This window comes from Erythrolamprus reginae, chromosome 3 (assembly GCF_031021105.1).
Source record: "Erythrolamprus reginae isolate rEryReg1 chromosome 3, rEryReg1.hap1, whole genome shotgun sequence".
NCBI classification, from domain to species: Eukaryota; Metazoa; Chordata; class Lepidosauria; order Squamata; family Dipsadidae; genus Erythrolamprus; species Erythrolamprus reginae.
This window is the reverse complement of record NC_091952.1, coordinates 179,076,966-179,089,642: the sequence shown is the minus strand read 5'-3', so window position 1 is coordinate 179,089,642 and position 12,677 is coordinate 179,076,966. Positions and strand designations below refer to the sequence as shown.

Below are 12,677 nucleotides of genomic sequence, written 5' to 3'. Positions count from 1 at the left end.
TAGGATCATGGTTTCTGGAGTTTCACTTGGTGCAACACTGAATCCAGTTCATTGAGTTGTTTGAAAAGGGCAGCATAGAAGTCTAAATAATAAATAAATTGCCTACGATTATATGTAATTTTCTTGATATTTTAAAAATTAATTACCCCAACTATTTGTCAACTTAGGGGAAGTAAAGATGTAGAAATGCTAAATCTGTCTGCCATTAACAGAAAAGCTAAGTGTATACCGTATACAGTATATAGGAGGAACAAGGGACTAGATAAATAAGATAAAGGCTTCAAGATACAAAGCCAAATACACTGCTCAAAAAATAAAGGGAACACTTAAACAACTCAATATAGCTCCAAATAAATCAAACTTCTGTGAAATCAAACTGTCCACTTAGGAAGCAACACTGATTGACAATCAATTTCATATGCTGTTGTGCACATTCAACTTTGTACAGAACAAAGTATTCAATGAGAATATTTCATTCATTCATTTCTAGGATGTGTTATTTGAATGTTCCCTTTATTTTTTTTTGAGCAGTATAGATTTATAACCATTAAAACTCTTATTATAAATCTTAAACCCATTTTTTTCTTGAACACCAAAAAACAACCATACAAATCTGTTAAGAATACACAAGGTATTCTTGATATTTAAAAAACTTCATAGTGTAACCATGTCTTAAATTGACTTTTTCGCTTCTCTTGAAAACAAAACCTTTAACATGTTTTAGCTATTCATCAAAATAAACCCCTGCCTACTTCCTTAAGAGGTTTTACTGTTCATCAAATATTTATACAGTACAATTCACCAAAGCATCTAATTTTACCTAAATAGAGTGAGAAGAAAATTACTTTCTATCATCCTGACAGGTGTCACAAGACTCTTTATTTTGTCTTTACAACGAGAGAAGCTTCTCTTCCCAACCAGAAGTGAAGTGTGCAAAAAAGAGATTTTTTCCCCTCTCACATTGGTGTTCTCCTGACATTTGCTATTATTGTGAAACTGCAGCTTCAGGAGGACCATTCATGCTGGGATCATAGTATGGGAGGAAAGATTAATTTCTATTCCCTGCAATGTGGTTTGGCATTTAGCCAGTCTATTGAGAAGGATAACCGTATGCAAAAGGCCAGTGTTTTGTAAAAAGGGGAAATTCAACAAGTATAGTTTGGCATACAGCCAAGGAGATGAAAAGCCAAAAACTACTTGGGCAAAGAAACTACTTTAAATAACACAGTTGCATACTTCTGTATCAAAAGTTCTCTAAATTTAATAGAAATTGTAAATAAGTCAGTAGATAAATACTTCACATCTCAAATTGATATTTTAGCTATGTTGCAGTCCATCAGCTTATGTATAATAAGGCAAGGTCTTCTGCTTTGTCCATTTGTACACTATTCTACAGTTCATCTACATTAGGTAGATGCTACAGATCAGTAATGGCTAACCTTTTTTTCCTGGAGTCCCAAAAGAGCGTGTGTTTGCGCTATTGCGCGTGTGTGAGTGCCCATACCCATAATTCAATGCCTGGGGAAGACGAAAACAGCTTCCCCCTATGGAGACCAGAAACAGCCTGTTTCCCAACTTCTCGTGGGCCCGGTAGGCTTGTGTTTCACCCTCCCCAGGCTCAAAAAGGCTTTCCTGGAGCGTAAAAACGTCCTCCCCCACTCCCCCGGAGGCTCTCTGGAAGCCAAATGCGCCCTCCCAGAGCCTCTGTGCGAGCCAAAAATCAGCTGGAGAGCACACACGTGCACGTTGGAGCTGATCTAGGACCAAAAGCTCATGTGCCAGCAGAAATGGCTCCGCGTGCCACCTATGGCATCCGTGCCATAGGTTCGCCATCAGTGTTATAGATGCTTACATTGATTTAATGACATAAATAATTGTGTCACCGTTAGCATTCTTGAATATCTATTGTGTGCTTATCCAGTAAAGAGAATGAAAATGTGCCAGCTGTAGAGTATATAATTTCATATTTCCAGAACCATTTCTCCATAGAACTGAATGGCAGGGCGATATGTCGCCTCGGAATTTTTTTTGCCATGCCAACTAATGTTGCTGTGCTCCAAAATAATTGTCAGGTTGCAAGCATTACAGGCAGTATAATAATAATAAAGAAAAACAATATTATACAAATTTGTAGGATATAGCTTTTATGATATAATGAGTAATTCAGAGACTGTTTCAAAGATAAATTTGAAAACGTTTTTTTCTGCCGTCTAGGTGGTATGATAGAATGCAGAGATAATGATGGATCTTGATACAATACCTTTTTCTGATAAGATAAAAGATCTGACTTGCAAATATTCAGATGCCTATTAGATGACAGCAAACAACTATGCAAAACCCAATTTATTTGTTATCACCTAATAGTCACAAAGATCACTGCAGATGGATATACTAGCCCTATTTTGCACCAATGTTCTCCAATCCATTGTTCTTGTCATAATGGTTGATGCCAGCCATATATTTATAAAATCTTTATTCATCCAGTTTTATCTTGTTGTTTCATCATTAAAAATAATCATATTTTATTCTAAGAACTTTTAAATTTATAAAACTTTATTTGATCAGAATTTTATTATTTCTTGGAATATAAATGGAAAATTGCAATTGTTCCACATGAATTACTTGGATTTACTTGAATATAGTATGAGATGTTCAAAAGACCCTCCGTCATCCCTTCTGGGTGTGCCCGGAGATGTTAATATTCACAAATGGTAATAAAGTTTAGCTACTATAATTTAGGGTTACTTTATTTTGGAAAACAACCTTTCCTTCCTTCCTTCCTTCCTTCCTTCCTTCCTTCCTTCCTTCCTTCCTTCCTTCATTCATTCATTCATTCGTTTATTTATTTATATTTGATTTTTTTTTTAAATGCTGCCCTTCTCCTTAGATTCAGGGCGGCTTACAACATGTTAGCAATAGCCCTTTTTAACAGAGACAGCATATTGCCCCCAACAATCTGGGTCCTCATTTTACCCACCTCGGAAGGATGGAAGGCTGAGTCAACCTTGAGCCGGTGGTGAGATTTGAACCGCTGACCTGCAGATCTAGCAGTCAGCTTTAGTGGCCTGCAGTACTGCACTCTACCCACTGCGTCACCTCGGCTCATTATTTGGGCCTTAAACTGATTTTTAAAAAATAAGTTTACTAGGAACAGTGAAATATTTTTAAAATTCAAGATTATTTTTTTTTTATCCAGTGGCATTTTTTTTTCTCTTTCTGATTTCTTCATTTAATGCCTGCATTTGAATATTATAGAAATTCATGGTATTTCTTGTGACAAAAAAAATACTTTAAACTATATGAATCTGTGTTAACATTAACTTCATGGAAGCAAGCCAATACCTTGATGGGTCAACCTTTTCCACACTCCAAATCATAACCACATGATGGTTTGGCTGTATCTTCATACCAATGAAGTTGGCTGCATTAACTCAATAGCCACCAAACGATGTTTACAAGCAATGAGAAAATGACACACTGTGTGGTCACCTCAGATTATATAGCCAATGATGATATAAACAGTTTGCATTTTTTTTCCTTCCATCACCAGTAATTCTCCTAGTTACCTTTCCAGAGGTTGCTCAGCTCTTTATATATATATTACCCTTTTGTTAAAACAAAAACCCTAAATGCAGACATCCTGTACCCTGAATGGAATGAAAACTGCTGAAAGCAGGACAGGAGAAGTGTAATTCTTCTCCTGTGTTCTTTGTTTCCCAAAATAACTTCCTGCTAGCCCTGAAGGGATGGAAAACAAACCAGAGCAACAGAGATAAAACTGAAGCAACAATTTGGGGCTACTCCTGCAGCCTTGCTAGTTTTTCAGCTGTTGTTAAATCTAAAACAGGACAGGGGCATGATTGTGAATAGGTGATTGAATTCAACAGATTTGATAAGGCTTTCTGCTTTGTTGAGCTTCAAATATTGACACAGATTCACATATGGACAAAGCAGGGGAGGGGTGTTGGCTGTTAGGATGGGCTCATATCATGAGTGTTGTCTATAAGAGTGCCAGGAAGATTCCTGCTCTGCTATTTGTGTCTCACACATTGCTAGAATCAAGACAGGTTTGTTTGGAGGAAGACACAGAGAAAGAATGACTCAGATTTATTCACTGAATGAATCAGATTATGTGCTTGCTGGTAGACTTTTTAAAATTTATTTTACATTATTTGTATGTTGCCCACATTGAAAGCTTATCAGTAGCATACAGCAAAAAAAAACATGTTAATTATCACCGAAATAAAATAATAAAACCAGACGTAATAATCTCTGAAATGCTATGGACTTCATAATCTCCCAGTGCAATTTACAGAATTGGGCATTCAAGCAGGCTCCAAACCAAAGAAATTCAGTGATTTCTTGCTTAATTGGATTATCTAATTAAATTAGACTCATTTGAAAACAGGTTGAAACCTACATCCAATTCTTCTGCAAAGAATACATTCAAAAGTAAAAGTAAAGTACTGTACAATCTTATTTTTAGTTAGGTTTATACAGTGTAATGAGTAGCAATTAATTAAAAGAATACTAGAAGTGAATGTTTCCAAAATTTTCCTTAAGCCCTGTCAAATTCAAAAGGCAAAATCTAAAATTCTGGAAAGAGGCTAGGTCATTCTTATCATATTAAATCTTAGCTTACTGTGATATTGATGCCTTTATACATGACTGTCTATACTCTACCAGAAATATGTTACCACTTAAATATTCTGATTCCACTTCAGTTACTGTGGAAATGCTAAATGCTTTAAAGGTACCATAGTTCTCAACTTACAACCACAACTGACCCCCAAATTTTTATTACTAAGTGAAATAGTGAGTTTTGCTCCGTGGTATGACTTTTCTTGCCACAGTTGTTAAATGAATCACTACAGTTGTTATGTTAGTAACACTGTTGTAAAGCGAATTTGACATCCCTATTAACTTTGCTTGTCAGAAGGTCACAATGGGTGATCACATGACCCGGGACACAACACCTGTCATAACTGTGAACCAATTTCTAAGCATCCAAATTTTTGAACATGTGACGGGTAGGATGCTACAATATTCATAAGCCTGAAAATTTGTCAAAATTAATCTTTTTAGTGCCATTGTAATTTGGAATGATCATTAACAAATGGTTGCAAGTTGAAGATTACTTGTTTTTAGCCTGTTGTAAGTTAGCCCAAAGTATTAACTTTGTGATGGTATTCACACACACACACACACACACACACACTATTTAGATCAGTGAATTATTGAATCAATAATTGAATTCAGTTGGGGTTGAATTCTGAATAAAATGCATAGGATATCGTTACATAGCAAGTTCAACAGAGATAAAAGTGAATTCTTTTGAAAGGAATGAATCCAACTCCAGATTTTACAGTGATATATTGTAATATGCATGTTTTCTCAAAGGTGAGACCCATTAAGGTTTTTATTCCCAGTGGCTTATTTAAAAGTACTACCTATCAGCCCTTGAGCCAGCAAAAATAAATTTATACTGGCATAAAATATGATATTTCCACTGACAGAGCGACACAAAACTGGAAAATGATTCTATCCATATTTATGATACAGAGATTATGTTGAGGGTTGGAAGTGTTTCCAACTTTGTTTCCCCCTCCTCCTAGTACACATTCCACCATGTCGCCAATAGGCATGAAAGTGGCCATCAGTTTTTCTCCTTACTGTACATTGGGATAGTAAAGAACCTGGGGAGGCAACAAGTTTTGACAATGGCTGGATAGATGTCTTTAGCAATCTATCAAAACTCAACTCTGTTTCTGCCTTTCTGCTCTACAAGTGAATTCAAAATGGGCCTGAAAATTGTCTCCTACGTTCCTTTTGAACATAACAAAACAGTGCTATTCCAGAATACTTCTAAACCCATAACAGGCGGCCAGACTGCTAGACGTGGGTTTGTGAACTGCTGAACATGAAGCCCATATTTAAAAGTAGCCTGAACAACAGCTGAACAGGTGTGGGAAAAGAAACAGCTCTCTCTTGCCACCATGCAGCTGCTCTATCACTATTGTCGGTCAGCTGTTATTCAGATTAATCCAGGACCCTGATCCGGGGAGACCCCAGTTTGGAAAAAAAAATGGGTTAGCCTATTTCCTAGGAAGAAAAAAATGTCCCTAGAAGACAAAATGCAAAGACTGAAGGGAGAATGGCCTGCCCATACCAGCTTCAATTGCTGATACATGGTGAATTGACCCCACTTGGATCACCCTGATTAGTGAAATGCCTGTAGCTGTACCTGTGATAGGTCTTTTTAGGATAGGAGGGGGGGAAATACTGTTTTAATTCCAGTACAGCTAAAGATGAATTAAGGCCTCCTCAAGTGTTTGTTGGGGATCAAATGCAATATAATGCCATCAGAACCCAGCACAATATATACAATCTATTTTTTTTTAATGTTTTTCTATTGTTTGATAGAAGTAAGGAAACTTACTCTCTTCAGTAGGGTTACTTTCATGTAAGTGTTTATAATAATCTTGAAGTGTTTATAATAATCTTGAAGGGAAACTAATGAGTTCAGTGACTACTGTATTTCTAATGTACCAAAGAAAACTACCTCTGAAAAATTTGGAAAAAAGTGCAGAATCTAGTGTGTCTCCTAAAAGTAATCTCAGAAGAATATTTTCAATCTATTGCTCAGAAGAATACTTTCAATCTATTGTTCAAAGATGCCTGAACAGCCTAATGAGAAGCTGCTCTTTAACCTTTTAACCTTGAAGAGCATAAAAGGAGCTAGCATTTTAGTATCATGACAATCTCTGCATGCTGGCGTTTCCAACAGATGGGACGTTTACTTTGGCCTTATAAAGCCATTTTACTCAGCTGGAAGCTCTTGTCGCATGACAGATGATCAAAAATAGACCCACTGCAGCTTGTGCTGTCAATCATGTGAGATATGGCATAACAGTGGGCGCCTGAACAGAGCGCATGCATATTGTAGGCTACAAAGTTCTAAAGGGGTAAAGTTTCATAATTCTTCCACCTGTTAGTTTCTTGACTTAATAGAAACAAATTGCAAGAGCTTGAATACATACATTCATCATGATATTCTAACAAGAAAACAACTTTAAAATCCAGGATGGTGACGATGGTTCTATCAGAACAGAGCTATGACTTAACTATTATGAAGTGATCTGCATGTGTCTTTTAAAGATCGTCTTAAGTCTGAAATTATCCTTGGCAATAGATCTGGTTTTAAATGAGCATTATGATCAAATGACTATGTGTATGGCTTATATCTATTTAAAACCATATAAAAACAAAGTTATTATTGACTTCGATAGCACAGATTTCTTCACAGAACACTCAGTAGAAGAGATCATTTTTGCTATTTTTTTAAAAAAAAATTATTAAGTGACTGTTATTATTCTGTTCAATAATCTCTTCTTATGTGTCCCTAATGTGTTGCTGTTTCTCTATCCAGGACAGTGGGAAACCAATGATAAATTTTTGTTAGTTAGATCTTTAATATTGAATGGTAGGCACTGAAAGGGGAATGATTAGTTTCAAAGCAAAGCTGTACAGATTTTAAGTCCAAATAATTACTTTTCAGTGCAATAGTACTATATAACTAAAAACAATTTTTGCTTGGCAACATCATATGAACGTTGAACATAATTTTTATTTCAATGCAGCTGTATTAATTTGGTTATAATAGGGTGATCAAGCGGACGTAATCTGTGCAATAGAGAGAAAGGAAACACACCACATTGCATGAAAAGCTGAAAGATTTCATTCTGCATCTGAAGCTCTGTGTGTGTGTGCGCGCGTGCGTGTGTGTGCGCGCGCGCGCGTGTGTCCCCTGGATCTTACCAGAATTATGCAGGAGAGAAAGTTTGATTTCCTGATAAAGTTTTAGCTGCAAGTTAAAACTTTGGAGAAGGTTCTGTTTATTCAAAAGGGAGTAGTAGGTTGGATACATAAAATATAAGAGTAATAAGTTGTTTGGATAGATAAGATACAAGGGATCAATCTATATACAGTGTTCCCTCGATTTTCGCGGGGGATGCGTTCCGAGACCGCCCGTGAAAGTCGAATTTCCGCAAAGTAGAGATGCGGAAGTAAATACATTATTTTTGGCTATGAACAGTATCACAAGCCATCCCTTAACACTTTAAACCCCTAAACTGCAATTTCTCATTCCCTTAGCAACCATTTAGATTATTAATCACCATGTTTATTTATTAAAGTTTATTAAAAAATATTTATTAAAGGTGGACGAAAGTTTGGCGATGACGTATGACATCATCGGGCGGGAAAAACCATGGTATAGGGGGGGAAACCCGCAAAGTATTTTTTAATTAATATTTTTGAAAAACCGTGGTATAGCCGTTTCGCGAAGTTCGAACCCGCGAAAATCGAGGGACCACTGTACATATAGATGGGGAATTAGCAACTTGTTTAGTTGTAGCAACAAGCAGAGCTTATTTTAAGCCATGCAAATTTATTTAGAGATTTTTAGGCAAACCATTATTTTTCAGCTTTACCCTTCGTATGCATAATAACCACGGTCTCCATTACCAAGCCATTTGTAAGTAATCCTGAGAGAATACATGAAGCTTTTGGGTATTGAAAGCACCGCGGAAGTATTGCTATCTATACATATGAGAGCTTTATTACAAATATAACAGTGGCCTGCTTGTGCTTCTAACGGTACCCAAAAAAAAGGTAATGTTTAATAGTAAGGGGAATATTGAAGTATGTACGGTATGTAATAACAGCAAGGTTGTTCCTCAAAATATGTTTCTCCTTTTTTATTTTTTTTTACTAAACACTAGATCTACCTGAACATAACTCTACCCCAGTTCTCCCTATTTCCTTCCAAAGCTATGACTTATATAGAAATAAGGAAGCTGGCACAGGATTCCGTGGCCTGATATGTCATAACAGGTTTGACTTTCATGGCCTCACAACCTCTTCAGAAGTGTGATGCACATCTACCCACATCCACCCAGAGGTCACTGTCATGTACTTTAATGGCATCTGTGTAGCTTCCCCTCAATAGCCTTTTGTGACGGAGTGAATTGCACTATAGTTCGTTTGACAAGTGTGATTCTTGCTGTGTTTACCACACCTGTGAATTTCTATTTAAACCCCCTTTTGTCGCCTGTTTTTTTTTTATTATTTATTATTTTTTAATAAGGATGACTGAAGTTGCAGAGGAATTAATGTGTGCATAGCAATTCAAGTAGGATTGCCACAATACAAAACATTTGTTACCCTACATCACATTTGAATAATGTGGGTAATGCAGTGAAACAAGCAATAGGTCCTGTGTAACCATCAGTATTGGACCATGGAACTAAACATGTAGGTTACCAAAATATATATTCTAAGGAAAGAGTCATATAAACTCTCAGTATATTAGAATTCTTAGGGGGGAAACTAGCCACTTCTTTGTGGCTATGCACCCCGTGTCTTCCAGCCTCAAACCAGGATTCTTTCATTTTTCTTTTCACAAATGTATATTTTAAGATTATCAGTATTTTAAAATTAGTAGTGTGCCTTTATAGCAATTCTGATCAGTGCTATAAAATTGGCAATAACACCGTGACGCTATTTTTTTTTTTAAAGATACATTTTCACCAGTGTGTCTCCTTTTTAGCTTGTAAGGTGATCGCTGAAATTAGTTATTGTGGCAACCCTATGCATATAACAACAACTAAATTTGAGTTTGGTTTTTTTAGTTCTGAACCAGGGAGTGAGGCTTCCCAACGGTCTAACTTTATCTTCTGTTTTTCAACAGGATCCCTGCCCATTATGTATATCCGCAGGCTTTTGTGCAACCTGGAGTGGTTATTCCACATGTCCAGCCTACGGCTGCTGCTTCCACCTCACCCTACCTTGACTACACGGGAGCTGCATACGCTCAGTATTCGGCGGCGGCGGCCGCTGCAGCAGCTGCGGCCTATGACCAGTATCCCTACGCAGCTTCGCCAGCTGCTGCAGGATATGTCACTGCTGGGGGATACGGCTATGCAGTCCAGCAACCTCTCACTGCAGCGGCGCCTGGAACAGCTGCAGCTGCAGCAGCTGCTTTTGGCCAATACCAGCCACAGCAACTGCAAACAGATCGTATGCAATAGCAGATGGACATGGCAAGAAAAGCATCCTTTCTTACTATTCCTATCAATTTTACCTTCGAGCCTTCCAGTAGAAATAATTAACTTTTAAGTTATCCAAGCTTTAAAAAACAAAACAAAGTGCTACAATGCAATAGAATAGTATAAGAACAAATAGTACCACTGTCTTTTTAAAGCATTATGCCTCCCATAGAATGAATAATATTGTGGCACAAGATATTGTAAGAGTTTCTAAGCATCATTTTATCATGAAAGCATAGCTAAAGTAACCAAAAAAAATTATGTTTTTTTTTTAAAAATAAGGTGCTTTTTACAGTATCCAGGGTAAAAAGTTCAGGTGAGCAATACGTAACTATCAAGTAGAAGATTACTATTATTTAAATATTGAAAACGCTGGCTGTCATTACAACTTTTCAGTATGGCCTATTTTGTGTGAATGAGTAGAAAAATACATATATATATATATATTTGACGATCTCCTATTGGGCATAGAACAAACTAAGAAAGATGGCCCATGGGAGGTGGGGGAAGGGTAGACAGCATCAAAGTTATTTTCTCATCTGTCCTCTCTATGAATGGGACTATGGAGCAAGTGGTGTGGAATTAAAGGGTGTAACAGCTGTACCGACAATCAATGACACAGCCCGTTCTGGAAAGAACACACCACTTGTTCTCATTTGATGAGGTTGTCACATTCTAATCCCTCTCCCCATCCTGTTTCACTTTTAGGGAAATTTTGACTGCTAGAGTCAGCTATTCTGATTCTAAAACAGGATCAGCTCTCTCCGGCAACAGCTTTCTCCTTTTATTTACTGTATCTATTCATGGCTTGTGAATAAAGGCAGGAAGAAATTTGCTGAATTTAAATATTTAAGAACTGTATTAGGGAATGCTTTTTGAAATGATTTGTATACAAGTTAATTCCTATTTAAATATTTATTTGCAAAACATAGGCCTCTTCCATGCGGCTACTTGTTGAGACTGCAATTCTTCAAAGGTTAATTCTATGTGAGCTATATTGTGCCTTAATTGTAATGCTATTTAAAGATATATTTATTTTGAAAGTTGTACGATGCTGCATTCTAAAGAAACCCACTTTAGATGTGAAACTGTAAAATATTGTATTCATCTCATAGTGTAAGTTATTTAGCAGGTTTAGGAGTAGAACATAAACTAATAATCTAAGCAATTAAAAGATGCTGACATAGGTTTATTGTCTTCAATAAACATACCTTTGTAAGGATATTTTAAAACTTTTGGAAAGGTTTTGATCTTTAAAATGCTAGTTTCATGATTTTCCCACTGTTTCACTGACTGAATACCTGTTTTCTTGGATGAAAACTTTACTGGTTTTCAGTAAAGCTTACCTTGAAATATGTTAAAATACTATACATACCAATTGGGGAGTAAGACTCAAATTAAAAATTACTGTGGTGTATAATAGGAGCTATATTTATATCATTGGTCACATACATCCATAATAACGTCTGCATAGGGAAACCATGTGAATTGGTTGAACAATTGGGGGGGGGGGGGGAGAGCATGGTATTTGTCCAACCTGGGATTTTTCCTGTAAAGATACTTTTGGTAGCCCATGTGTTGACTGAGTTGCAGATAAATAGCTCCAGTACCATAGCAGTAATCCAAATTTGAATCTTAAATCCCACTGATCTAGATGGGACTTTTTCCTCAACCAGGTATTTAATGATAGTCTGAAGCCCCAATCTGAAACACAGTATATGAAACCCATCATGTCTTTATTGTGGGTTATTGGTATTTACTGCTATGAAAAGGGGTCATTTTTCAGTTTCATCTCTATATAGATCAACTATTATTCCTTAGGTAGGAAATGCTGCTTTCATTTGTCCTGTGAAACTGCAATAATTTGTAATTTTTATTCTTGACCTAAAAAAGAAATTTAATATTTTAGACTGTATTGGAATCTTTTTATACTTGAACAATTTCATAAAAGGGAAGACAGGATAGCATTTTTATGGATTTCTCCAATGTCACTGGATTTATTTTGAATACTAGCCAGTGTTATATAAGATATATAACATGACTACTGAGCATGTTATTTATTATGTATATTGCTTTATAATGTTTCAGATCTTCTAATCTATACACTTGTATTAAAATAATAAAAATGTCATTGAATCCAAACTTTTTACAATTGTATACAAAATAAATTTCTTAATGCATCAAGACATCTTAAAATGCATTTCAGAGTCCCCCTATTGAGTAAACCACTGTTTCATGGTTTTTAAAAGGTTGATTGAGACAAATGAATTGTTACTTGCTTTGCTTTATTTATTTATTTATTTGTTTGTTTGTTTATTTATTTATTTATTTATGCAGTGCGGTCAAATTAAATTTTAAACAAGTGCTGTTACCTGCAATGCATAATTAAGTTGTAGAACACCATCATGCCATTCCTCTAAAAATTGGAATCGGACCTATAAATCCATTTTATTTATTTATTTATTTTCCAATAAATTTTATTAATTTTCTTAAAATAGACAAAACTGACAAGCATACATTTATCATAAGAATGGGATTGTATCTTCCCCGCTTATTCTAGAAATAAAA

General features: G+C 36.0%; 1 protein-coding gene across 4 annotated transcripts in view; it reads left to right on the top strand.

Moving 5' to 3' along the window:
• LOC139164785 (RNA-binding protein 24) overlaps positions 1–12,251 on the top strand; it is a 78,397-nt gene extending 66,146 nt beyond the window's left edge. For all 4 annotated transcript variants that reach the window (XM_070747318.1, XM_070747317.1, XM_070747320.1 and 1 more), the window contains one exon: positions 9,752–12,251. In XM_070747318.1, the coding sequence (XP_070603419.1) occupies positions 9,752–10,091 (340 nt within the window). In that variant the 3' untranslated portion in view covers positions 10,092–12,251. The remainder of the gene's footprint in view (positions 1–9,751) is intronic.
• Positions 12,252–12,677: the final 426 nt, after the last annotated feature.